Raw genomic sequence first — 26,377 nt, 5'->3', positions numbered from 1 at the left:
GTCATTTACAAGCAGACAACGTGCTCCCAGGTGGAAGAGGCACAGCCATCCTTGCACCCTGCTTCACTCTTTCTTCATCTTCCCTGAGTCTGCTGTTGCCCTTCATTAGCATGATAGAGACTAAAGCCACTCCTTTCTTATAGATCTAAAACTCTTTAACTCTTTACAGGTATATACTCCCTAAATTGTTGCTACTTCTGGAAACAAATCACTAATTCCTTCAACAGCTCATTAAATTTTGCATATGCCATAGTTTCCAAACAACTGAGAACTAGAGTTTAAAAAATTATTTCTATGTGCCTGGTTCCATTTGCTCCTTTGGAAGCAGGGAAAGTACCATATTCTCTCTGTCCCTTCCTCCCTCCTGCCCTCTCTGGGCAAACCATCCAAACAAAGTCCATGGAATTTGCATAACATCTAAGACAAACAGCCAGAAAGCAGTGAGCTCAAGGTTATAACCAAGACTTCTGAATTCTAAGCCCATGCATTTCCAGATTCTTTGCTAAAGGATATACAATTAAAAGGGTCTTGCAAGTGTGGTGTGAGTTTGCAATATGGTGGTAGAATTTTTAACAGCATGTACGACAGGGTAAGTTTGATAAATTCTCATGAATAGAAACAACAGAAGGAACAGGGTGGGGATACAGAATGGCAGATTTGGGAATCCTTTCTCTAGTTTGAAACTTCTGGGTTCTTTCACCCTCCATTCTTCTATTTCAAACCACCATGAAATTCCTAGAGCATAACTGCAGAAGTATCAAGTTCATACTGTTCTGGAGTCATTTTTACAGACCTGTATTTGAAGCTGATATCGTGGGTGAGCAGTTTTCCTTGTGACATGTTCCCATCATTGAAGTGAAAGTCATAGTAGGAATGTCGTTACTTCCTGAGAACAAAGAAGGATATGGTATAGAGACAAATATGCGAACGACAAGAAATGAACATACAATTACAAAAGCACGACTGCTCTGACTTAGCTGTGTTCCAAAAGTCTTTTAGTTAAGTGAGTCTGAAATGCTGTGGAGTTTTGCCTGTTGAAGCAATTTTAAAAATAGAGAATAGGTTCATGAACCAATCAACTAAAAAGCCTTTTACACCTAGCTGAGAAGTATTAATAATACTGTAGACCTCAACCACCTAGGTGTGTCATCCTCAATAATTTCACTGAACCTTGGGAGTAAAGAGTGTTCCATGCCTGAAAGAATAAACTTTATGCCCTGTATCAACAGACACAATATATGGCCCTGAAGTAAACTAAAAATATTATGTCAATGAGTGTATTTTTCCCAGGACATGGTTATGCACTCTCAGTCTATGAAACAAAAACTTTCAATGTATGAAGAATAAAGGGATTAATTTTGTTAGCTGTTCTCATATGCTATATTCATAGTATTTAAAGCTTTCTCTTATTTAACAACTTTTTACATAAATATGCATAAATACTTATAATAAAGATCTTGACATTTTAGGATGTTGTTGCCTATTTTGTAAGTAAAAAAATATATTTTTATATTTCTAAGGAAGATATTTGTATTCATAACATAATGACACTAACTTCCTTTATTAATAACACAATTAAAAATGTTTTCTACTAGGTTGATAAACAATAACTATTGGACACATATGAATTCAGGAATTATGATGCTTCAGCTTCAGACTCACCCTGTATTGTGTTCATGCCTCGTAAATAATTAAAACTTGAAGAGTTTTGAGAATAGGTAGTTTATGAGTCACAGACAGTTTAGTAAAAGGGAGTTTAGAGGGTATTTAGAAATATACGAGCTTTTCCTCCAATTATTTACACCTGTAAAACTCTGGGAAAAAGTAACATTTCAGGAATAAGAAATGCAGTAACACAAAATATTTCATGTTCCTGTGAATCAAGACTAATGCTTAGGTATGAAATTCAGTCTCAAGTTTAACAGCTTTCGATCTATGATCCTTCTATTTTTGTGCTTTGATCACTTAGACTTAATAAAAGATCTAAATATCCCTTAATTATCCCATGTCCTAAGAAAGATACTACCAAATATCATTAGTTTAATAATTTAAAAATGTTTAAAGGCAAGAAAGAATATGGTTTGTAAGGCACTACTAATTAAGTCATACCTTTAAATTTAATGGCTTGAGGAGAGAGTGAGTCATTTTGTGATTTCCATTCCCAACAACCCACAGGCAGCAGAATCACCCACAGAAACTAACAGCAAAGTGCAGAACTATGATTTCTTTTCAGCAAAGTCGAAGAGGAAGAAAAAGAGTAACAAAGAAACTTAACCAAAACAACGAAAGGTAGGAAACCAGTAAAAAGAAATCTTTAGAAAGCATAATAAGTAGAAATTTAAAAATAAGATGGAAAGAACAAGGCCTCACACTACAGAATCACAGTGAGCATAAATATATGATGTCCAACCAGTCAGCAAACCAAAAAATAAATATTGTACAGAAACTCTGATGGCCACATACTAATGGATTGAGCTCCTTACTCACAATATTTTGAGTATTTTTTTATATACCAAATTTCTTACTATATGATGGTTTCAAGACAAAGCATTTATTGTTTTCAATTATTTCAGTATAGTATAATGTACTGTGAGCAAATATGTATAGAATAGTGGTTGTAAATGATGCCATATGTTCTCGGGAGAGAGGGAAAAAGAGGGAGGGAAAGCACCCCAAAGCTATTCCCCTGCACTGAAGCTGTTGACAGTGTTCTGGAATATAGTCATCACTGAAACTTCACTGAAACGTCCTTATTGCGACGGGCTACTCCTACACATAGTGACAGCTCACACGCAGCCTAAAGGTGTTTCAGCGAGCTCCTAGGGAACCAGGCATGTTTTCAAAGGGATGAAAGAAAACCTGTCGTCCATTAGCGTTTATCTGTAACCCTCTTAACAAGCTGCCTACAAATCCCAGCGTCGTCCAGGGCCCCCCGGGCACCTGGGCCTGGCGTCCTGTTCCTCAGCCTGTCCACCTCCATGGTGAAGTCGTCCTTGAGGAAGAGGAAGCCCACGATGGAGAAGAGGTAGACCAGGATGAGCGCCAGCACCGCCGTCAGGATGATGGAGCGGCCGTTGCGGGTGACGCTTTTGATCACGTTCAGCAGAGTCTCTTCTCTGTACACCAAATCGAAAAGCTACCAAAAAAAACGCAAAGGGGCAAAAGATGAGTCAACAGAAAGGCCATTACAAGCACAGATGCAAGCCGTTGTAGGGTATCTGTGAAGAAATAACCTAAATGACGCCTTACAAATCAACCGAAATATCTATGTTGCTGCCCAGCTGGAAAGTACTGACAAACTGTGTTTCAGTAAAGAGAACCCTAACACAACACGCGATGTGCAGCTGGTGGTTTTGTAAGCCGCGTAACTGCAATCGTGTAAGACATGAAATAGCACAGCTTCAAACTCGAATTTAGAAAAATTACAGTGTTATACTTAACCAACTTAGCTACTTCTTCCTTATTTTTAGTTTTACTGATATCCTGCAGTTGCTTCTGGAATATGTAAAATGACTCAAGTGAGAATGCTGAATTAGGTTCACCTAAGTGATGAATAATTGACAGGTTCATTAAATGTACTGTTTAATCAAGGGATTAGAGGTGAAACTATGAGAACAATTTTATGAGCCTGTTGTAACAGAAAAGGTAAAAAATTTTTAAATATTTGAGAAATGTAAACATCTTTCCTTAATAAAGGGGTATAATGAGGGAAAAACACATTACGTTAATATATACTTTTGCAAACAGAAATATAATATACAATTTTGCTGATTCACTTCCTCTAATGGGTAATTCTCCATTATGTGCTTATTGGTAGAAAATCTATACACTAGTCAAGAACCTAGGTGTGTGTTTGCTATCTGCAGTCAACAATGAAAGCACTTTTATTTATTGCTATGTAAAAAGTTGAAATTATACATTAGCAAGTACGTGTTTTATCATCAAAAGCTGGTGTAAAGCAATAATTTAACATTCACTTTAAAAAGGCATAAATACCTGTTTGGAAATAAAGAGTGTTTTAAAAATTGGAATAATTGAGGTCTGCCTTCTGCCATCAGTGGGCAGTGATTAGAATTTCTAAACTGGTTGAAACGATCAATTACCAGTGTCCTACATCCTCTTAGAACCACCAGGGCCTTGTACTCTGTTTTTCCGAGTACTGAGGGTCATACATACAGTTACTTTCCAATCTAATTGCAGCCTTGCAAATAATTGCTGTAAAGTTATTAACTTGTTTGCTCACCTTAGGAAACTGTTATTTTATGATGGTAAAATACAAAAAAAGAGTATGTTTATTTTGCTATCTACCTGCTGAAGGGAGCAGCAAACTCTAGATGAAGTCAATATTCCTCAGTACGGGCAAATTAACTAATGCAAATTCAACTTCCAAATTATCGACACTCTGGCTTAAACTTATTTAAGTCGTTAGCTGACATAAGGAGATTTTTCTAAATTTTAACTCAGTAGTGGCTTAAAGAAAAGGTCTGACAATGGGCTCTAGGTCACTTCTGGACAGTTTCTGAAGGTATATAGCTTTCAGAAGCCCATGGGATGCTTGTAAAAATTGCATATTCCTGGGCCCCATTCTATTCTCCTGAAATCAGAGTCTTGAGAATGCAGGTATTGACACTGGTCAGGTTGATGGTTCTTTCTATTTATTTCTAAAAGGAAAATCTAGAGTGTGGTTTTTATTATTCTGAATACATGACTGACATTTGTGGATAAAACCAGGAATGCATATTCATATAATTTTTAAATATAAAAATATTTTTAAAATATGTTTAAATTCCATTTTGTTGTTATGCCCATTACAATCTCCTTCTAGTACTCTAAACATCAAAAGGGACTATCTCCTTTCCATAACCAACCCAATGAAAACAAATTAGCATCACTATTGTAAGATTTCAAAGTTAAAAGAGGAAAATAAAACTAAAAAATAAGGTTAAGTAGCATAAGTTAAAGTAACATTACTATTAATAACTCATATAATCATTCAAATGCACCTTTATTTTGTCAAATACATTTACTTGGAAAACTTAAAGATTTACATACATCATTTCACATGATCGTTTTAATGTATCTTAATGATACTAGTCTCCCATACTCTCACTATCCATTTTCTAGACAAGAAAGTGGAAGCACAAATCACAGTCAGGTTAAAGTGCTAGGTACCATAGGACTTTATACAGGGTGGGGCAAAAGTAGGTTTACAGTTGTGAGTACACAAACAGAGTTTATTCTTGTATTATTATTATTAATTTTGTTTTCATACAAATAACTATAAATCTACTTTTGCCCAACCTTGTATGTCACAGGCAGATTTTTAAAAATGGAATTTTTCAGGTGAATCAGAGCAAAGGGAATTCATTTGGATCCATGAAACAGAAAAAAAAAATTTCTTTTGATTGGTGAATGATCTAATTAACTGCTTAGAAGATAATTTTTAATCTAAACATATGGGACAAATCTACTCTTCACTGTGGCTCTTTCAAGTGTTTGAGAGTAAAATGGAAAATTAGGTTTTTTTGGTCTTCATACATGGGTGTGCTAGATAACATAACAGGGAAACAGGAGGCGAGCAAACTGGGTCAGCATGTTTTAGATCTTCAGCTTGTTTTCAGGAATAATTTTACTGGGCAGTGCTCTCTCCTGCACATCAACTCTGGGCCAAAGAAATAAATAAATTGCTCCTATGCATGATGCTAACCTGGTAGTGCTTCAAGTTTCAAAACATCATATATTTATACAGACTCCTCTCCTGGCTTATGGCCATAAAACATATATGTATGAGGAAGAACTGATAGCCAGCAAAAAAATAAAAAACCAAAACCAAACAAACAAAAAAACAAAACCATAGTCGGGCGTGCGAGGCTCAGTGGTTGAGCGTCAACCTCTGAACCAGGAGGTCACGGGTGGATTCCAGGTCGGGGTATACGCCCAGGTTTCAAGCTCGATCCCCAGGAGAGGGGTGCAGGAGGCAGCCGATCAATGATGACTCTCATCATTTATATTTCTATCTCTCTTTTCCTCTCTCTTCTTCTCTCTTAAATCAATAAAAACACATTTAAAAAAATAACCACAAACATACCAAAAATATGTAGAAGATATCTGAAAATCTATTTAATGAATTAAATATATGCAGATAAGCTTAACAATAATAACATTAAATCTGAAACTGTAAGACTACTTAAAACAGTTCATTGTCTTCTTGCTAGGTTGGCAGTTTTCCCCCTCATTTTACTTATATGTCACTCTAAAGATACACTTACTATTTGGCACTGAAAATGAAATGTAATGATTCCAGTACCAAGGAAATATGTCCCCATTTTTTTTTCTCACACACTCTTTTGGAGAATCTCTAAATGTAAAGGGACATATGATTTGGCTGAAACCAAAAGCAGCCTGCTCTATGAGTCCTGGGTCAAGGGTGGACACATTGGTTCCTTCTCAGAGAGGAAATAAAGAATTCCACCACATATGTAGTTTCTCAGAGAAAAAGACTAAAAATAATAACAATTCATGCTTTGCCTAGGAAATTCTAAAAATAACATAATTTGTCCTAAATGTCAGGCCCTGCTTTAAAAAAAAAAAAAAAATCAAAGGAAGAAGCATCAGAAGCAGCATTGTGCATTTTTCCCAGCGGTGATTGTCCACACAGAGATGTACTCACCAGGAAGCTATAGAAGAATTCATGGACAAAGAGGCCCAGCATGCACACCAGGACATATGCCACGTGGTAGAGAAAGGCCATGTCCAGGATGACCGCTCGGTACCCTCGGGTGAACGTGCCACGGTTTCCGACAAAGCTCACCAGAAATACGATTTTATTACAAAGCTAAAGGGAGGAAAAAATGAGATTTTTACCGTCTTATTTATCCCAAAACACCCATAAATAACAGGTCACTGACAAAACCTATTGTTCACAAGTCTGTGGTTTTCTTTCGTGATTTTTCATTGCGTAATTTTTCAGCACTGCTTACAAATCTGCATGTAAACATAATACAGGCAGAACCAGCATCCTCTGCAGTTACAGAAAAAGAGCAGAGAACGATGAAGTTATGCGAATGACCTGGACCTGAATTAAAACCTCGGCGCGCCCACTCCTTCTGCCGTGACCTGAGTCGTGCAACTGCAGCCTTGATGGTTTCTTCTGAAAAACTGGAATAAACGAATCCCCAACTCATAGAACCATTCAGAGGATTAAGGAGTTCATAAAGCATAGGAAGCACTTAAGACAACTCTTTAAATACCACTCATTATGTTTTCCATACTGAAATAATTTTATTATACTAGAAATGTAACAGACAAATGTCTTCAGAAAATATCCAGAGATATGTCCTTGACTATTTTTTTTTTACCATGGGCTTTCTCTACTGAGTGTTATTTTAAACAAATAAGCTATTAAAATTATTTTTGCATTTCACTTACTTTAAATACATAAAAATTATAAGTATACTTATATATCTAGATTAAAATAAATATAATGTGTGCAGATATTTTCTAAGCTCTATGTATGGTAAGTTCAATAAACATTTTGGAGTGTTTATTATGATTGGTACCATGTAGAGTATTTATACTAAAACTATATTTAACATCGCCAATAATGTGGCATAACTTTAGAATACAGAAATTTATACTGAGAGTCTTTAGCAATAACAGTGTCTGTGCAATGATTTCCAAAGTACACAGTTATCATAAACCTAGTGCCATCTATTTGGTTCTAGAATCACTACATTATTTATAAACTCAAGAACCAGTTTTGCCTCTTTGTCGCCAAGGAAAGAATTACAGATTTTGAAATTTCAGTTTGCTTTTCCAAATTGTTCTCTGAGTTCTTTACATTATCTGTTAGCACCATATTTGTCTTTATATGTCAAAATCTAACTCTGGGGGAAAGGTTGCTCTTTACAACATTGTTGATTTTTTTCACTATATGTGAAAAAATTGCCTTATGAAAGGATTTTAAGTAACATAAGAAGCAGCAGAACACTTTGAGGCAATAGTGAACTATGTGAGGATGGAAAAATCTTTTCCTTCAACTTTCTGAAGTCCAAATCAATGAAGATAAAATGAGAAATGGGCTACCACTGCGCGCTATGAGGACAGCCAAGCCAAATAACAACGCAGCAACTAAAAGGTTCAAACCTTTTCTCAATTTTCTCCTTGCTAATTAACTATCCTCTCCAATGATCAATGTTATCAATTCTTTCATTATCTTGTTAACAATTTGAATAATGTCAAACATAGTGAAGTCTATGTAAGACTTCCCTATTTATGTTTCATTATCACATCTTTATAGATAATTATTGAATATAGCTACAGTGGAATAGCTGTCTTTATATTCAATAGCCAAGAGCAAGTTTAATATTATAAGAAGTCATCATTTTAAAACTCAGAAATTATATACAAGGTGCTGATATAAATGTACTATTTGACAATAAACATTATGAAAATGGTGAAAAGTAGAATATCTGGGTAAAGTATTAACATTCAGTGTTTTCCTAAATATTATTCTGTTTTGTTTGGAGTGACTATTGTTTCAATTTAAACTACCCTGATTAACCCACTATAGTTTATCAATATGAAATAGAAAGAAGAAGTGCTATCTCGCTTATACGTGGAATCTAAAGACCTTAATAAACTGATGAGCAGAATAGATTCAATGACATGGAAGCATAGTTGAGACTGATGAAATGTCAGAGAGAGGGGGGAGAGGGGATGGAGGGGGAGAGAGTAACCAAAGAATTTATATGCATATATGCACAACCCAAGGACACGGACAATGGTGGGGAGAGTGACTGGGGAGAGGGAAGGAACGGGGGGGAATGGGTCATTGGGGAGAAAAAGGGACATCTGTAATACTTTAAACAAAAATAAAAATTATACATATTAAAAAAAAAATTGGAATCGTGACTTTTCAGAAGGATGAATGATATGATTAAGACAAATTATTTATATTGTTTCCTGATCTCTACTTTCCTAAACTGATTCATAAAAAAAGTAATGCAGGAAAACTATTTATTTATAAGTCATTTACACTGAGGAAAAGTGATGCATTGAAATCGAATTCTCAAAAGAGCAATACATTTCAGTTCTCAATGCAAAAGCAAGGACACATTTCTTCCACTCTTTTTGCATAAAAAATAAAAGTTTGCCTTATGTTTTCAGACTGACTTTTTTAAAAATCTTGACCTAGGGCTAGATGTTGATGGATATGTCCCTGTTCCCTTGACTAAGCCTTAAAGTGAGGTGGAGCTAATGCTGGGAGTGGCATCCACCTTTCTGTGGAGATCAGGAACACAGAAATTATCCTCTTGCTTGAAGTGTTCATACCAAGGAGAAATAAACACAAGAATAAATGACTAGGTAGGAAAGAAGTTGAACTGTGGTTTTTCCCACACCATGACGCTGAAATTTATACATTGTTTTGATAAAGCATTTTCTAGGAAAGCTGGGAATACTTATGCAGAGAACGAAGATGCTGCAGAAACATTCTCCCTTCTTGTGTCATGACTTACTTGGTGCTGTCTAATCAGTCCTTCATTTGTCAACACCACATGCACGCAATCATTTTTCTACGGCAAGGGCAACAATGAGTAGAGAGTGTGGGAACTGGACAAGGTGATAAAAACGTCTTTGCAGGACTTTAACACTGCAGTACAGTGGAAAGACCCTGGACTGGAAGGTGGGCCACCTGGGTTCCAGTCTTGGCTCTGTCACCAGTTTCTTTACAGAATCCTCCTGGTCTCAATAGGGTGCTGCATGTCCGTCTCTAAAATGAGATGCCTAGGCGCGAATAATCCTTAAGGTTCCTCGGAGCTCTAGAATTCTATGTGATGTCCTTTCCATTTTATTATTTTATGTAATCGCAGAAATTGACAGCTGCCTTTTTTATCCCTTGTGTCTTACTTGGTTCTATGTCCCCGATCAGAAATTCTATCCCCATCTTACATTGTCCCTATGGGAAAAAAATGACCTATATTCCAGGAAAAAATTATTACAAAAAAATTGTCTACTATTTATTGAGAAGTAAAACTGAATTATTGTTTTGAACTATACTGTAACTATATGACTGTATTTCCATCAACCTTCTTGCTAAAAATGAGATGATTTGATTAAAACGATCTCCATGTCATTGACATTATATCTTAGGCAGAATAAGGTTCTATGGTTAAAGCCTAAGGCACAATTCTCACGTAGCGAAAATCACCCTGGAAATGTTTTAAATTTCCTGCAAAACAGTACAGTAAACAAGAGTGGCGTAAACTGTAGTGTCTCTTACTAAACCTGCCGCATGCCAGCTTCCCCCAGCACCGGAGCCGTTCTCTGTGAGAAACAGTGTGTGGGGGGGGGGCAGGGGGGGGAGTGCTGCACACACATCAGAGAGAGAGAGACTGAGAGGAGGGATGACGGTTTTGATCCAGAATCTATAACTGCATCTGTGTATGTTAAATGAACACATGCTGGGACTCACCCTTCTAGATTAGCAGTATCATGAGCCCTCCTAGGAAACTACCTGCAGGTAAGTAACTAAGGGCAAGGCGCTATTAAATCTGAACGCTGGGGTTTATTATTAACAGACAGCTCGCTGCTAAGCTCCATTGGCTTTACCTCTGCAAAATGGTGAGACCAAGTCCAAGAATAAGGAAACATTTTCACGTTACGATTGTAAAAATGAAAATGATTTATAAATGCCATTAAATAAATTACACACATGGAAGCATAGATGAGACTGATGAATGTCAGAGGGAGGGAGGAGGGCGGGGGGAGTGGAGGGGGAGAGAGTAACCAAAGAATTTATATGCATATATGCACAACCCAGGGACATGGACGATGGTGGGGAGAGGGACTGGGGAGAAGAGGTGGGATGGGGTGGGATGGGGTGGAACGGGTCATCGGGGAGATAAAAAGACATTTGTAATATTTTAAATAAACTAAAACAAACAAACAAAAAACCCCAAAGAATTAAAAAAAAAAAAAATTACACATTTCTAGACACTCTTAGAAAGGAAAAAACAACACTGTAGATGACAAGTCTTTAGAAGGTATCAGAAGATCTTTCACAGGTATGTAGTGAATTATTATTTATTGTTAAAAATATCTAAAAATAGAAACAATCATTATTTATTGTTAAAAATATCTAAAATATCTAAAAATGGAAAAAATATCTAAAAATGGTTACACAGATTATATAACATCCATATAACTATAAATATTATCTTATTAAAATGAGATTTATAAATAATTTTAATGGTATGAAAAAAATTAAGTGACCCTAAATTTATAAGATGTGTGTTTATATTTGCCAAAATAAAATGTTATTATCCATTACCAATAACTAAAAATATACTGAGGGTGGGAAGAAAATAGTACTGGGTTATAAGATACACTTTATAACAGAGAAAAACATTGGTATCTTTTGAAATATCTCAAATATTGAGATGACTCCTGTAACAAGATAGAGAAACTAGTTGTAATTTAAGGAAAACCTCAGTTTTTAGAAAGAAGATAATGAAAATGAAATATAGTAATAAATAGAAACTGATAAGACTAAGTACTCAGAACCCAGACTGAAGTTCTTTCCTCCCACTTGATTCCTTTTCCAAAAAACGGACTTTCTGCATTTGTTCCACACTATGAAAGACACTGAGTCCAGAAAGAACTCTCTGTGGGCCAAAATACAAACATTTTTATGATCACGATAGCAACATTTTACAATTAAATTGTACTTCACGTATTAGGAACTTGGTAAACAGTAGACATTATCGCTATGATATTATTATCAGTTATTGTCCCCTATATCTTCACACTAATCTTCTCAACTGATCTCGACAACTTGGTGAGGATAGAATCGGCTTTTAAAAAAATTTTTAAATTAAATATTAAGGATGTAATTTCTTTCTTTCAAAATTAAGGATGTATAAATTAAATTCCGGTTAATTTGGATTCACAATCATTTAGAATTTACTGTGTATACATGAATTAAAGCCCATAGTTAAATTTTTACATTTAGTACACTTTTAATTAATCTATAACAGTACAAAGTACTTACATTAGCTGCACCAAGGAGTATTAATGTAGGCCCAAGACCTATTGTGTATATTGATCTGAGCATTACTGACACAAGAAATGGCCGAATACCCACAGGCTTGGAGAAGAAAAACAGCATAGACGTGCAGATTGCAACTGCTATCCAAAGAAGAACTGAGAACAACGGAGAAAGTGTACCTGTAAAATATGAAAGAAGTCTGGGATTAATTTCAGTCTGCTTCATACTCACTAGTTATGCTCTTTCCGTTAAGTCTGAGAGTTCTTCATTTTTGCCTCCTACAGGAGTTATATATGCTAAATACTTCTGATAGAAGTATCCCACTTGGGAACCTTAATTCAAAAGTTATGATTAATAAGCATTAAATGTATAGCTAAATCATGTGAAATCTGAAATTCTTCCATTGAACTTGTACTTTGTCAGGTTCTATTATTATCAAGTTTCTATATTATAGATTCCTCTAAAGAATTCAGAACGTAGAATATCCAGTCTTTAATAAAATAGACACAAGCTTTCACTGGTAAAACACACGTGTGTGTGTATAGGTGTATGAATGTACATGACTATGTATGCATGTGCACATTTGAAGGCCAATTCGAGTTCTTAAAAAATGTTGAGCTATTTAAATAATCAGAAACAAAAGTTCTAAATGTTTTAGAAATGAACTCTATTACAAACAAAATTTCTCTTGAAATTGCCCCAAAAGGGGTTTAAAAATATATTTCTGTTAAAAAGAAGTACAACTCATTGATGTTTGCACTGACATGTGGATTCAAGGAATCCCCCTCTGAAGATCACGTCCCGCGGGGCCGGGCTTGCAGAAGTAAATGAAGGGCCAACAGTCTTGGGCTGATTAGACCAGCGCTGAAACCTCAAACGTGGACAGGTTGATGAAGTCGGAGGGGAAATAACAAAAGGGAGATTTTCTACTAGTTGCTTCTTTTGGCCACACCTCTTTTTATTATTTATAAAATTAACTTCTGCATGCAAAACACCACAAGGGCTGTGGCGTGCAGAGCTTTAGTATTATCATCCAAACCATGGGATTATCTGGACTCCTGCAATGAATTCTGTGTAAGCCTTCAGTTCACAGCGAGTGCTGAAAGATCAAAAGTAGGTAGGAAGAGCCTGTTAGACATTAAAAACAAAAAGTCAGAAAGCAAACAGCATTGGTTTAGACGTGTTTATTTTTGCAATGTTTGTTCTTATTGTGTTATCTCTTAAAGCAAGCAGTGATGAAAGAAAGTTGGGAAGAGAGATCTGATCTGCCCCTTCACCAAATTTATGATCTGATAAGATTACTTGGAAGATGAAGAAAGAAAAGGGGTAAATTGCTCTGGAAATTACCTCCAATTCCTGTCCTCTGGCAAAACTAACAAAATGGATACCCAACTCATGTTTATTATGATATTGGCTTGGAAGCACTGAGTGTCTACAAAACATAGCCTGACCACCAATTGCCCTGACTTCACAGATCTCACAGTGCCATACAGAGAATAATGCCTTTGACTTTCTATCCAGCTTCTCAGGATGCCATCAAAACAAAGCTCTGTAGGGTGGGGACCATTTCTGGATCTATCCCAGTGCCTGGCATGCAGTTACAAATAAATATTTGTTGATTAAACCAAATAAATAAATATTTGATGAATAAACCAAAATAATTTGTGAGCTTGCTTTAAGTAACTAAATCTCCAGTTATAAATTCCCTGAGCTGTGGAGCTTCACTCTGAAACTGCCAACATCTTTACACATTTAACAACTATTAGCCAGCCATTGGACTCCAGTATAATTTATAAGCAGTGATTCTCTGTGATACTCTTATTTTAAAAGTCTCAGCTTTGGCACTAATAGTCATACTGTACATTGTCATTAATGCCTGATCAGCTAACCACATCTTGACTTACTCTTGTCAGACAGTATCTGGCTTGCTGAGATTTCCTTTTGATTAAACAAGAAATTATAACCATGTGCTTAAAACTGAGTATTTGATCTCTTTGGTGAAAGAACTCACATAGCATTTATCATGGTACCTGGAACATATTTAAATGCTAAATATGTATTTGAGAATCAATAAATAAACTTAAAAGTTATATAAAATAGCTATTAATTTACAGTATTGTCAATTGACAACTGATAATTTATAATCATATTTTGTAAAAATAATCATATTGGTTTCTAGCTGAAGATTTAATGCTATAAAAATAAATAAATAAAAATTCCCAGACAAACCCTAGAGAAGATAGTACAGACTGTCAAAACCAATTTTACCCTGTGAGGGTAGGAAGGGGGATTGCCTTCTCTACTTAATTTATATTTGTATCAATTTTCTATAATGAGCATGTATTGCTTTTATAATGAAAAATATTTAGAATTCATTCTATACATTTTTAGATCTTAGGAAGTATGAAGTGTGTCCTCTAAAAAGAAAATTCAAATAGCAAAATTAGAGACCTCGATTCAATTCACATAATGGAAATCTCCTGTCTACCTCACACTGACTTGTTTATAGTTTGCTGTACGGAACATGCTGCTTCTTTCTTCCAAGTCTCTCTCTGATCCTCTGCCTCCCACATATGCTCATAAGACTTTTCTGTTTCCTTTACCTCAGTGCAACTAAAGTAGACATCCATCCATAAATCCATGGGTGGTCCTTACTATTGTGCTTTACTCCTTTCTTCATTCCTTAACTAGACCATGAGCTTCTTGAAGACAAGGACAGCTTTGCCAAACTTTGTATCTCTAGGGCCTAGCATAGTGCCTGGCACATAGCCGCACTCCGTCAAATGGTTGTTATTAAGTTGAATGCATCCAAATCACCTTGAAAACATATTTTCTTTAATACAAAGCACTCAAGGAAAAAAAGAACTACACCCAACATTCGAACATGATTTTTAAAAAATTAGATGCTATCTGGATATAAGAATTCCCCTCAACAGCAATTTACTCTACTACCTAGCCTGTCTTTGCCAAACTGGGCATGGGCAGCTGGCATGAAAATGCTCAGCTTCTGGACAAACAGCTAGGAGATTTCCTAGCATCAACAGCTGCTGCTTCAGCCACACCCAGCTTAGCCTCATACATCAACTTCAGCACATGCTTCTCTTTTAGAGAAACATATGTTAAACAAATAAACCAATTAACCAAATTAAAAAAAAACAAAACACCCGAATCCAAACCTACAGCCACACAAATAAGGCCTGGATTCCTGAATAAATTAAAACAGAGCTCCTCAAAGCCTGGCAATGAAAGGAGATTATCTGTACATGGGTGGGAGGGTGGAGTGCCTGATAAGATGATCCCCTGAGAATCACCTTTCTCTTAAGTATCTCCCTTTAATTGCTGCCCTGGTTGAAGGGAGACTACTCTCTCAGTTAATATTATAACCCAGTGTGAACCAGATATCTGGCACAAGCAATCCCCAGTAGCTCACAAGTGACCAGGCTGGAAAACATGCTTGGAGAGCATACACAGCCCATTCCTTCTGCCAGCTCCTCTGTCCTCACCTCCTCACTGGCCACAGTGACTCTGGTGCAGCTTGTATGAGGGTCTGGGGCTGGGAAAGGTGGCCCATTTCACCTTTTTTTGGCCGAGGATTCACCAGGTCATTTAATGATCAACTTCTATATCCAGAATCCAGGGACCTCAGGATTGGACAAACTACTGATATTTATTTTTTTTAAAGTTCATTTCAAAACTTTCATACTTATGTAACCAGTTGCAAATATAATACAAAGTTCTCATATACCCTTCACCTAGATTCCCCAAATGGCAACACCTTACATAATCACATCACAATGATCAGTATCAGGAAATTAATATGATATTAATTTTATCTAATCTATTTTATCTTATTCAAAGCTCATCAATTGCCCAATTAATGTTCTTTTTCTGGGCCAGGATCACACATTGCATTTAGCTTTCATGTTTTTTCAGTTTCTTTTAATTTAGAGTGTGTGTGTGTGTGTGTGTGTGTGTGTTACATGTTGTTGAATCAACTCCAACTCCTGGCAATGCTATGAATGAGTGTGTCCACAATGTGCTCAGCTCCTGTAGACTCATGCCTATGGCTTCTTTTATGGGGTCAACCTATCTTCCTCTTTCCTGCTGTCTTCTATTTTTTTCCAGCATTATTGTCTATTCCAAAGAACCCTGCCTTCTCATGATGTGCCCGAAGTAGGACAGCTTCAGTTTTGTCATTTCTGCCTCCAGCAAGGTTTCAGGATTAATTTGCTGTAGGACCCACTTGTTCATCTCTCTGGTGGCCCAGGGTATTTGCAGAGCTTTCCTCCAACACCGTATTTGAATAAGTCAATTCTTTTCCTATCAGCCTTCTTCACTGTCCAACTTTTGCATCCATGCATAGTAAATGGGAATTTCAATCTTTCTTTGTCTTTCATAAGCTTGAAGAATACTGGTCAATTATTTTGTAAAATGGCCCTCATTTGGGGTTGTCTGAAATGTTCTCAGTTTATGCACTTTTGGCAAATGATGCCATCCATGTCCTTGTCAGGGCATCATATCAAGAAGCACCCAATGTTGCTGAGTCTCATTACCGGTGACATTAACATTGATCACTTGCGCCCAGCCGGTGTGGCTCAGCGGTTGAGAGTAGACCTAGGATCTAGGCAATCAGGGTTTGATTCCCAGTCAGGGCACATGCCCAGGTTTTGGGCTTGATCCCCAGTAGGGGGCGTGCAGGAGGCAGCCGATCAATGACTCTCATCACTGATGTTTCTATATCTCTCTCGGTCTCCCTTCCTCTCTCTGAAATCAATGAAGATAAATTAAAACAAAAACAAAAACATTGATCACTTAAAGTGATTTCTCTACTTTAAAGTTACTAATTTTTCTTTAGTAATGAATAACTATGTTGTAGGGAAATACTTTAAGACTATGCCAATATCCTGTTTATCATTATAGTTTTCATCTAACACTTACTTATTAATTTTAGAATCCAGCGATGATTCTGTGATGTATGACAAATTAATTAGAATACCATTGTAAGGAATAGTTTTTTTCTTCTATCAACATGGACTCCTGGATTTTTATTTTATTCTATAGGCTATTATGCATTACTGTCAATATTTTTTTTTCTGTCAAAATTTTCAGATTTTCAGGGAGACCTTTCAAGTTGGATGCTGCGTTCTTTGTCGTGAATTCATTTTATTTAAAATCTTTAGCACTTTTTTTGGAAAGAATCTTAGTGATCAACTAATTTATCTTTAAGTTGCCTCAAAATGCTCCTGCAAGTAGCCACTGAGCGCATGTCTGACAAAATGTGGCATTAGAGAACATGCAGATCCAGCTCAGAATTTTCCTTCTGCGGCCAGTTCTGACGGCCAAGTGTACTCATCAGTCTTAACTATGTTTCCTCAACCTTCCTAGCTATGCGTAGCGTGTATCTGCAGGTTAGAGACTCAGCTACTCCTGAACAAAAATCTAACCTTATGCATTGAGTCATAATTAAATAACTCATCTAGAAGCATAATGAGATTACCCAAATATAACCTTGGGATTCCAGATTGCCAAAATTGCAGCTCATGTCTTCCTTTCCCTCTTAGCCCCACCCCCACACCCAGAGGCCTAAGACTGAACCTCCATCTCGCTGACTACTGTTAACTTCTGTTCAGTCCTTTTTGAAGAGTGAAGTCTGCATCTGCACCTGATGACAAAGCACCATGGTTTCCAGTATTGCTTTCGTTAGTCCTATTTCTTTCTGAGGCTAGAGCCTTACTGTAAATGTCACTATATATGTGGTTTCAAGTTCCTGTTCAAGTACCAGTCGTATCAGCAGTACCCTGGGAGCATGTTCAAAAATACTTATTTCTGGATTCTACTTGCCAGCTACTGGGAAATATTACTAAGCTTCAGATTCTTTACCCATATGATAAAGACTTATCCTGCTTATTTGCAGGACTGTCAGGAAGATTAAAAGAAACTATGTATGTGAAGTGCTTAGCATTTTGCCTAACCCAATCTGACTGGCAAATATCATCAGCTGATATTATTAGGATCAATATTATTATTCTGTTGTTAGTCAGGTAACCATTAAAAACGCACCAGGCATTCTACTTTCTCCTGAATGAGTCAAAAGTAGATGTCTTCAGGTGTGGCATTACCCATCACCATTACATTTCATGTTCAATAGGTGGCAGCAGAGGCTCTGGTGGTCAAGTAAGAAATATCATGGAATGGGCCTGGCCGGGCGTGGCTCAGCGGTTGAGCATGGACCTGGGATCCAGGCGATCAGGGTTCGATTCCCAGTCAGGGCACATGCCCGGGCTGCGGGCTCGATCAGTGACTTTCTCATCATTGATGTTTCTGTCTCTCTCCCTCTCCTTTCCTCTCTCTGAAATCAATAAAGATATATTTTTTTAAAAAAAAGAAATATCATGGAATGGAACTCAGGAAAAATTATGTTGTGCATGAAGATTTGTTATCTTCCTGCTATGCTTCCAACCCAATCATCCATGTACAAAAGTCCTGGGTTGGAACCAAAGAGTGAACCTTCTACTCTGCGATCTGCCATTTTTTAGCCTCTCTGGGCCTCCATCTCTTTATCTGTCAAATGAGGGTTTGCTATTAGACCATTTCCAGAATTGCTTCCATATCTAGGCTTTATGCGTCTATAATTTACTCTTAGCATTGTCTGCAGATGATACTAATTTGTCATTCCAAGCTGACTTCTCTCCTTGTAAGAGTTACATTCTTCTGTGCCAGGAAGGCTGCCAGCACTGAACGAGAGTGAACAAATGAAGAGCAAGCTGTGTTCACTTCCCGTTGTACTTGCGCCTTCCCCACAAGGGGTGACCAGATACTTGCTACGTTTTTCACTGCTATTTAACTCACACATCTGCTCCACTGCCACATATTCTTCATTTAGCACTGGCACACCTCCCAAAAGGTCAAACTTTATTCGTGATCATTATACCTAAATGTTAGGACTTTGATTCCTGTTATCTTAATGGACCTTTAAAAGGGCAAATTACTTCTGGGATCCTATTTCCCTTCCTGCTCACCTCCAGTTCATCCCAACAGACTTAAACACCTGTTGCTCCCATCACACCATCCTTTTCATTGGGCCTCCCTTTGTAGTATTAATATTTACCTTGTAACAGTATCAACAGCTAAGTTTTATTGAATGCCTACCAGGCACTATTCTAAATGCTTTACTCATGACATCTCATTCAACTCTCACAATAATACTATGAACAGATGAGAGATGCAAGCACCTCGTGGTTATTATTTGCTGATATCTCGCATCTTTTCCTACGAGCCATTCTTTCTACACACATTCCAAAGTTAGTTTCCTGATTGTATCCCAAGCTAATAACCAAGTTTCACTTTGCCAGACTTAAACAAAACTTAATTTCCACTGCCCCACCCTTTAGAATATTTCTCCTATACTTCCCATTTCATTTAAAATGAGATTTATCATCTTTGCTTTTGTAAAACTTCATGTATTAGTTTAATAATTTTAATTTCAGAGTCAATCATTCAGGTAGGGAAGTCTTAGTCTAGAAACAAGAGTTAACCTTTTACTCTGAGATCTGAGATATTCTCTATTATTATATTCTGTTGTATACTGTCTTATTTGTTTTTAATTTTTTTCAGATTCCATGTATGCACATTATAGAAACCTTAGACAAGACAGAAAGCAAAGAGAAGAGAGTAAAATGTAAATTCCACTATTTAAAGTAATCACAATGAATATTTTGGCATAAACCCTTAATTTTTCCATATAGTTATATAATTGAGATGATAAAGTATAAAAATGGTTTTGGTAATAATAGGTAGAAATAATAATTTTTTCCGGTGCTTTACTTATCAATATATAATTAGCTCTAATAGTTCTTCTGTAGATAAGCTTTCTGCAAAATAACATTTTTATTGACCATTTTTCTCTGCCTACTCCACTTACCATAATTCTCTACTCCCAATGAATACAGAAAAACCTATTTAACAGGAATTAAATCATTATTATTTTGAAGCTCTAAATAGTTAAGAAACACCTTAAGAGTATTATTTTAGAACTTTAAAATATTTATCATTTAAAGAAAGACAAGCACTTGCCTTCATCTCCGTCGTCCCCAAATGGGTAGAAGAGAGCAACGGCTAGATTGATGAACACAGCCAAGTTGAAGGAAATGCTCCCCCAGAGAGAGATGTGCCTCGAGAACCAGAACAGCGCAGGGTTATCTAGTAAGGAAGACGTGCAAAGGGACAGAACAGAAAAATAAAGTTTGGTTTCAACACATCAGGCCCTACTGAAATAACATTTGACTAAATGCATCTTTGTAAACTAGTGGGAAGCATATTTAAACACCTAATATGCCTTATTTCAGAAACTTTATAATCAATACCATAAAGGAGTTTTCTGATTCCTTGTTTATCCTTTAGCCAACTCACACCTAATCCACTGTAGAAGGGTGTGTAATTTTGCAATTGCTAAAGGTGGACAGGAAAAGTGATTCTGTAAAAATTCTCTCTAATACATCCCTAGGGTAGATTAGAGGAAAGACAGTTTAGCAGCTGCCTGAGCCTGAGCCTTCCTTAATGGAATAGTATACACTGCTATGTAACTGAGTAAAATTGATACATTTGTCCCACTCCAATGCCTTAAAGTCAAATAAAAAACCCCCAAACCCAGGCACAGATATTTCTCTGATGAAAATCCCTATGACACAGTTACCTGAAACTCTGAAACTTAACAGCATGGCACAGTACCACTTCCTGGAACTAGTGATTTATAATATTATCTAAGTTTTAAACATTCATGCTTCTGAAGAACTTGCTGGGTTTGTAACAGCAGAAGAAAGTGAAAGATACAATGAGAACCACCCACAAATGACAAAGGGATTTGCCATCAGAAAGGAAATAGCAAATGCATCTAATGCATACAATTTACATTAACCAAAAATCAGTTCTTTCTACCACTCTGAAGAAGCTGAACAGACACGTAATGCTTACAAGCTTGACCACGTGACTTCTTCAGGTCTTATCCATTCTCTAGCTTAACATGGAATTAATTGGGGGGGGAGCACATCAATTTTCAATAAAAACTATAAACTTTTCAAATTATTTTCTGTAAATTCCAGTCCCTGCTGTCTGTTGCTTACTTATAAGCTATATCACCCTTTAGGACATAGTGCCTTCTTCTCTTGTAATGGAGCATTTTGACACTGGAATGGGCTATGATTAACCAGGGCATTAAGCTGACTAATGTATCATAAATAGTAAACAACAGCATCTCCATCATTCCTGAATTAGGAGTCCTCATTTTAAAAAGTAGAATATTAAGATAAAATTAGAAGATGTTGATGCAGACATTGGTAATGGATCCATTAAATGAATTAGGTTCTGTCTATAACCTCACAATGAAGTGCTTCCAATTTTTAAAAGTAAAATGTACATTAGAAGTTATTTTAAGATTTTTTTTTAAATAAATGACAAAGTATTTATCCAAAAAAGCACAGACTCCACAAACATTAGTTCATTATTCAATTTACCTTTTGGCAAGGATACAAATGTATGTTTGTCAAATGTTCCAAATAAAAATGTCAAGTATTCATGTGTATTCTGGACAGCCAAAATTTTCTCTGAATCCCATAAGACTCTACATGGTAAAATGCTATGTGAGAGGAATTTCTTTATTTTTTCAAATATTCTGCTAGGAAAATCTGACAATGTGTGCCATCACCTTATCTTCAAAAACGGTGTGTCTCAGGCTCCACTCAAATTCAAAACCCACAATCATTAAAATTCCTACAGAACCAGAATGATGAAGCAATGTTGAATGGGGATATTGAGAACATACATGCCTGCTCATCTGGAAAACTTCCCCAAAACAGAAAAGACCTAATCAAGAGTTTCCTATCAATTTTTGTTAAAAGCTCATGATATTATTTATCTGGGAAAACGCAATTTTATTTTAATTTTTCAATATTTTTAATTTTAAAATTGAGTATTTCCAAATAGACTGGAGGCCCTGAGAAACAGATCGTGGGAACTGTATTCTGCTCATTTTTAACTTTCAAATTATAACATTTCTATTTGAATAGAAATGTCACAAGATTTTTAGTTTGATTTGGCGATGCACAGATATGGGGAAAGAAAGAACGACTGACTTCAGAAAGACATGAAACAACCGGCTCCATCATACGATCCTAAGACTAGAAAGGACGAGCGAGCTGGTGCCAGCGTCTCTCCACCCCATTCACTGGGTGTTAAGACCAGTTAGGGCCTATTCGGGGACTTCAAACCTGCAGCTGTTCAACAGTTGAAACATACAACTGCAACCTCGTCTTTCATAATATTTATAAAACTATAGGATCAGCACTAGAGGACGATCTAATAAGTCAGAGGTTTCTGTTTTCATTAAGCCACAGGTGTCTCAGCTCCAGCGGGAGACTGAGCTTACACTCTTAAGCCTATAAGTGATTTCAGCAATATCAGATGGCAAGAAATTAAACACCAATTTAAATAGTGTCATGTGTCCCAAAGTACCAATTTATCTACCATCACGCCCAAACTCACCATTTTAGTTTATTGTACTTACTCCTGATTTTCTTCTGCCACTTCATTTCATTGTAGAGGTCTTCTGTTTGCTGGAAAAAGTCATTCACTTTACTTCCCTGCTCATCCCTCTCAGTTGTATTGAACACACGGCACTTGGACTCTCGAGTAAGGTATTCACATATATTGGGAACAGGAAAAACTATTTGCTCCATAGTCCTGTCATGCCGAACAATCTGAAAACATTAATTAACATGTGCTTTATTTATTTTTATTTTTTAATCTTTACTGTTGAGAGTATTATAGATGCCCCCCCTTCCCCCCTCCACCCAGATCCTGCCCCACCCCGCCCCAGGCCTTCACCACCCTACTGTCTGTGACCATGTGTAATTAACCCAAGAACTTATATGTATTACACATGGATACATGTGCTTTTAGCCTTTAGTCATCTCAGTCTTAAGTGTATTTTTTGTTTTTAGCACAAGTTTATTAAAGACATTTTATGAATTCAGTTAATGAAGAAAATATGCCAGCTTGAAGAATCCAAGATAGTCCTTTACTGTACTATTTTACAATTTTTCTCTTTAAGGAAGAGAAATTAACTAGAGTGTCATAAATACGACACTTTGTTATAAATAACAAAAGTGAAAATCTTTATTCTTTCTGGATTAACACGAACCCCATTTTTATTTTCATGAAGTACAAGAGAGGATTAAGAGGGTGTTAATTAGCAAGTGACTGGCTAGTCACCTCATGCCCAGCCCTTGGCATACCTCACCTTGTTCTTAGCCTGTCCTTACTAAAGAGGGCGGAGGGGAAACAAACGGCATGCTCAACAAGATGTCAGAGAAAGGTGCTTTATAGCATTGAAATGTTTTCCTATTCATGGCAAAACATAACTTTTGTATGTATAATATTCATTCTAGCATATACCTATATGTAAATATTCATTATTTTGAACTTTCCTTATTTGGTATTTGTGACAATTTAATGTTAGATTAAAAAAAACAGGCTGAATATTTTCAGACAGTTTTACTATGTAACAAGGGTCTGTGTAAACCAAAACTCAAGGCTCATATTTATATAGCCTGCCCAACCTTCAAGGATGAATCAGGACTGGTCTAAGCCAGAAGAGTCGCCTATTTTCCTTCGCCACTGATGGTATGTTGGTGAGGACGTGACTTAGCTCTGGAAAATGAGGCATATGGAGAAATATCTGGGGCGGGGGGGGGGCAGATTTCAGGAAAGATTTTGTTCCCCGAAAAGACAGAGAGCCTTTGAGACCAATAAAATAATAACCCAAAAAACCCAAATATTGAACACAAAAGTACTTTTTTTGCCTGGATCCTCTTTGTTCCTGCTTAGAACAAAGGGCAGTGTAAGGGCATGACGCCTGAGACATTGGCAGCCACTTTACAGCCATGAGGTGAGACATCACCAGCATAACAAAGAAGACAAAGCAGAAAGGTGGGAAAGGCCTGCATGTGAAGACATTATTGAACCACTGAATCATTACTGAACCACTGGTATCTCCAGACTTCCCATTAAGTGGGAAAATAAAAGATTTTTATTGTTTAGACAACAATCAGCCTAGTATTCTGTTATTTGTAACTGAAGCTATCTTAAATGATATGTTACATATGCAAACTACATTCTACAATGCTATCATGAAATAAACAAGATGAAATTTAGTAGTGGTGAGTAAAAATTCCTGAATATAGATGTTAAAAATCAGTTTCACAAAGGAAGAATCGAACCAATTTGGTATGATAGGCAACTACGGGGGAGGGGCGGGAAGGTTTACCTGATCCAACCATATCAAACATCTACACAACAATCTTAGGGTGCATTTAAGAACTAGTATCTTGATTATTATAAGCCAGGTTACTCAGCCCCTTGATGATTTATGTCTGATTCTGGCTGTTGTCACATTTTACAAGGGGCATGGATAAACTGGAGGGATTACTGAAGGAAAGGGGAATGTGTTAACTGTCAAAAGCCAATGATAGATAATTCTTTCAATACATTTATTCAACAAATGCTTACTCAGTCCTTAGTTGAGGAGCTCTGGGGAATTCAAAGTAAAAAAACAACATAAACCCTGATCTACGAGCTTGTAGTTTAGTAATCATGATGGTTCTTCAATGTTAGAGCCAAGCTATCGTGTTGACAGGCGAGCAAATACTCTGAACAGTGCTATAAACATTAAAGTGGGCTAGTGTGCACTTTTTATCAAAAAAGTTTTTTTCTAATTATTAGAGTTCCAAATTGGATCAGTTCCCTTCTGAAGTAGTGAGATCTTTATCACAGGAAGAACTGAAAGCAGGAACAGAATTATTATAAAGCAATTCCTCCTTGGATGGGTGAGTAGACCAGGTAATCCATAAGGTCTTTCCTGTTTCCCAGGATCTCTGAGTCTATAACTTATAGACAAACTATTATTTTCAACAATATTCATTTTGTAGTTATATCCCAGATATAGTTTTGGAAATACAAAGATGATCACGACCAGTCCCTGCCTCAAGCAGGGGACAAGTGACACATAAGAAGCAATAGTACATGTTAAACTAACAGAATGATCCCACTTCTGTAGCATGGTGTGATGAAATTAACGAATGTGTGAAGAAAGAAGGTGTTGGCCTCTCTGAGCAGGTCATATAAGGTGGTCTCTTTGAATGAGCATGAGAATTGGTAGATATTTACCAAATTTATGTATTTACAGCTAAATCTTTCCTCATTGCTGGGAAACCAATAAAAGTCCAACTTCAACAACAGCCCCCATCTCACAGGTACTGGTTTACCCACTCTATCTGCTATTCCTAATCTCTTCTAATCACCTAGCTTTGTACTTTGGCTTCTGGGACCTTTCTCAGAACCTTGGTGATTGGATGATCTATCTGTATCAATTTCTCCAGCTTCCTTACTTTGCCAGCCTCCCAGTGTGTAAGGACTTGATGCAGTAAGCAATGCTTTGCTGCTGGTCCAGCTCACGGTTTCCATTAGGTCAAGTCGCCCACAAAAGCTACAGTACTATAGATGTTTATAAATATTAGCAAGGGATCCGTTTTGTGACATAAGGTCATAATGCTCATTATTCCAAAGGTTTGGCAATAGTAAACACTAAGGTACAGTGATTATACGTCTTGAAAGTTAATAGTAGTGATGCTCATGATGGGCTCTGCTGAAAACTAAAATGTATCTGCCAAAGAGAATGAATGTTTGAATGTAAATTACTAATGACAAGCGTCAACCACTCTACCACTTCTGCCTGATTAGCCCTGTCAACTACTGTCAAAGTGATACCATAGCTGGTAAATGGCAGCCAGATGGGTCTCACAACACAAATGATAAGTCTGTGTTGACCCATGCCTCCTGACCTGCCACCGGCCGTTCAAGAATGTCTCATTTATGAGGGTGGGGGTCAACTGTTGCATAATGAACATGGAAACTGCCAAACCATTCCAAGTTTATGCTATTGATATGAAAATTTCATTAGTGCCTTCTGGGTTCTTACACTTTTGAATACTTTCTTACACAGAGATCTCTATTTTAATAAGCCTTCTAGAGTTTTTAAAAAGAAATCTTTTTAAAAAAAAAAGTCTTTATTGATTTCAGAGAGAGGAAAAGAAAGGGAGAGATAGAAACATCAATAATGAGAGAGTCACTGATTGGCTGCCTCCCGTATACCCCCCACTGGGGATTGAGCCCACAACCTGGGCATGTGCCCTGACAGGGAATCAAACCTCGATCTCCTGGATCATAGGTTGATGCTCAACCACTGAGCCACGCTGGCCGGGCAAGAAACCTTTTCTT

The 26,377-nt window shown here is 36.8% G+C and overlaps 1 protein-coding gene across 2 annotated transcripts in view; it reads right to left on the bottom strand.

The window, feature by feature from the left end:
* ITPR2 (inositol 1,4,5-trisphosphate receptor type 2) overlaps positions 1–26,377 on the bottom strand; it is a 405,501-nt gene that overhangs the window by 60,403 nt on the left and 318,721 nt on the right. For both annotated transcript variants that reach the window (XM_081129350.1, XM_081129351.1), the window contains exons 47-52: positions 22,608–22,800; positions 20,123–20,248; positions 12,053–12,228; positions 6,671–6,835; positions 2,941–3,136; positions 794–886 (exon numbers count right to left, since the gene is read on the bottom strand). In XM_081129350.1, the coding sequence (XP_080985476.1) occupies positions 794–886; positions 2,941–3,136; positions 6,671–6,835; positions 12,053–12,228; positions 20,123–20,248; positions 22,608–22,800 (949 nt within the window). The remainder of the gene's footprint in view (positions 1–793; positions 887–2,940; positions 3,137–6,670; positions 6,836–12,052; positions 12,229–20,122; positions 20,249–22,607; positions 22,801–26,377) is intronic.

This window comes from Miniopterus schreibersii (genome assembly GCF_964146895.1).
Source record: "Miniopterus schreibersii genome assembly, chromosome: 2".
NCBI classification, from domain to species: Eukaryota; Metazoa; Chordata; class Mammalia; order Chiroptera; family Miniopteridae; genus Miniopterus; species Miniopterus schreibersii.
This window is presented reverse-complemented; position numbering and strand designations above follow the sequence as displayed.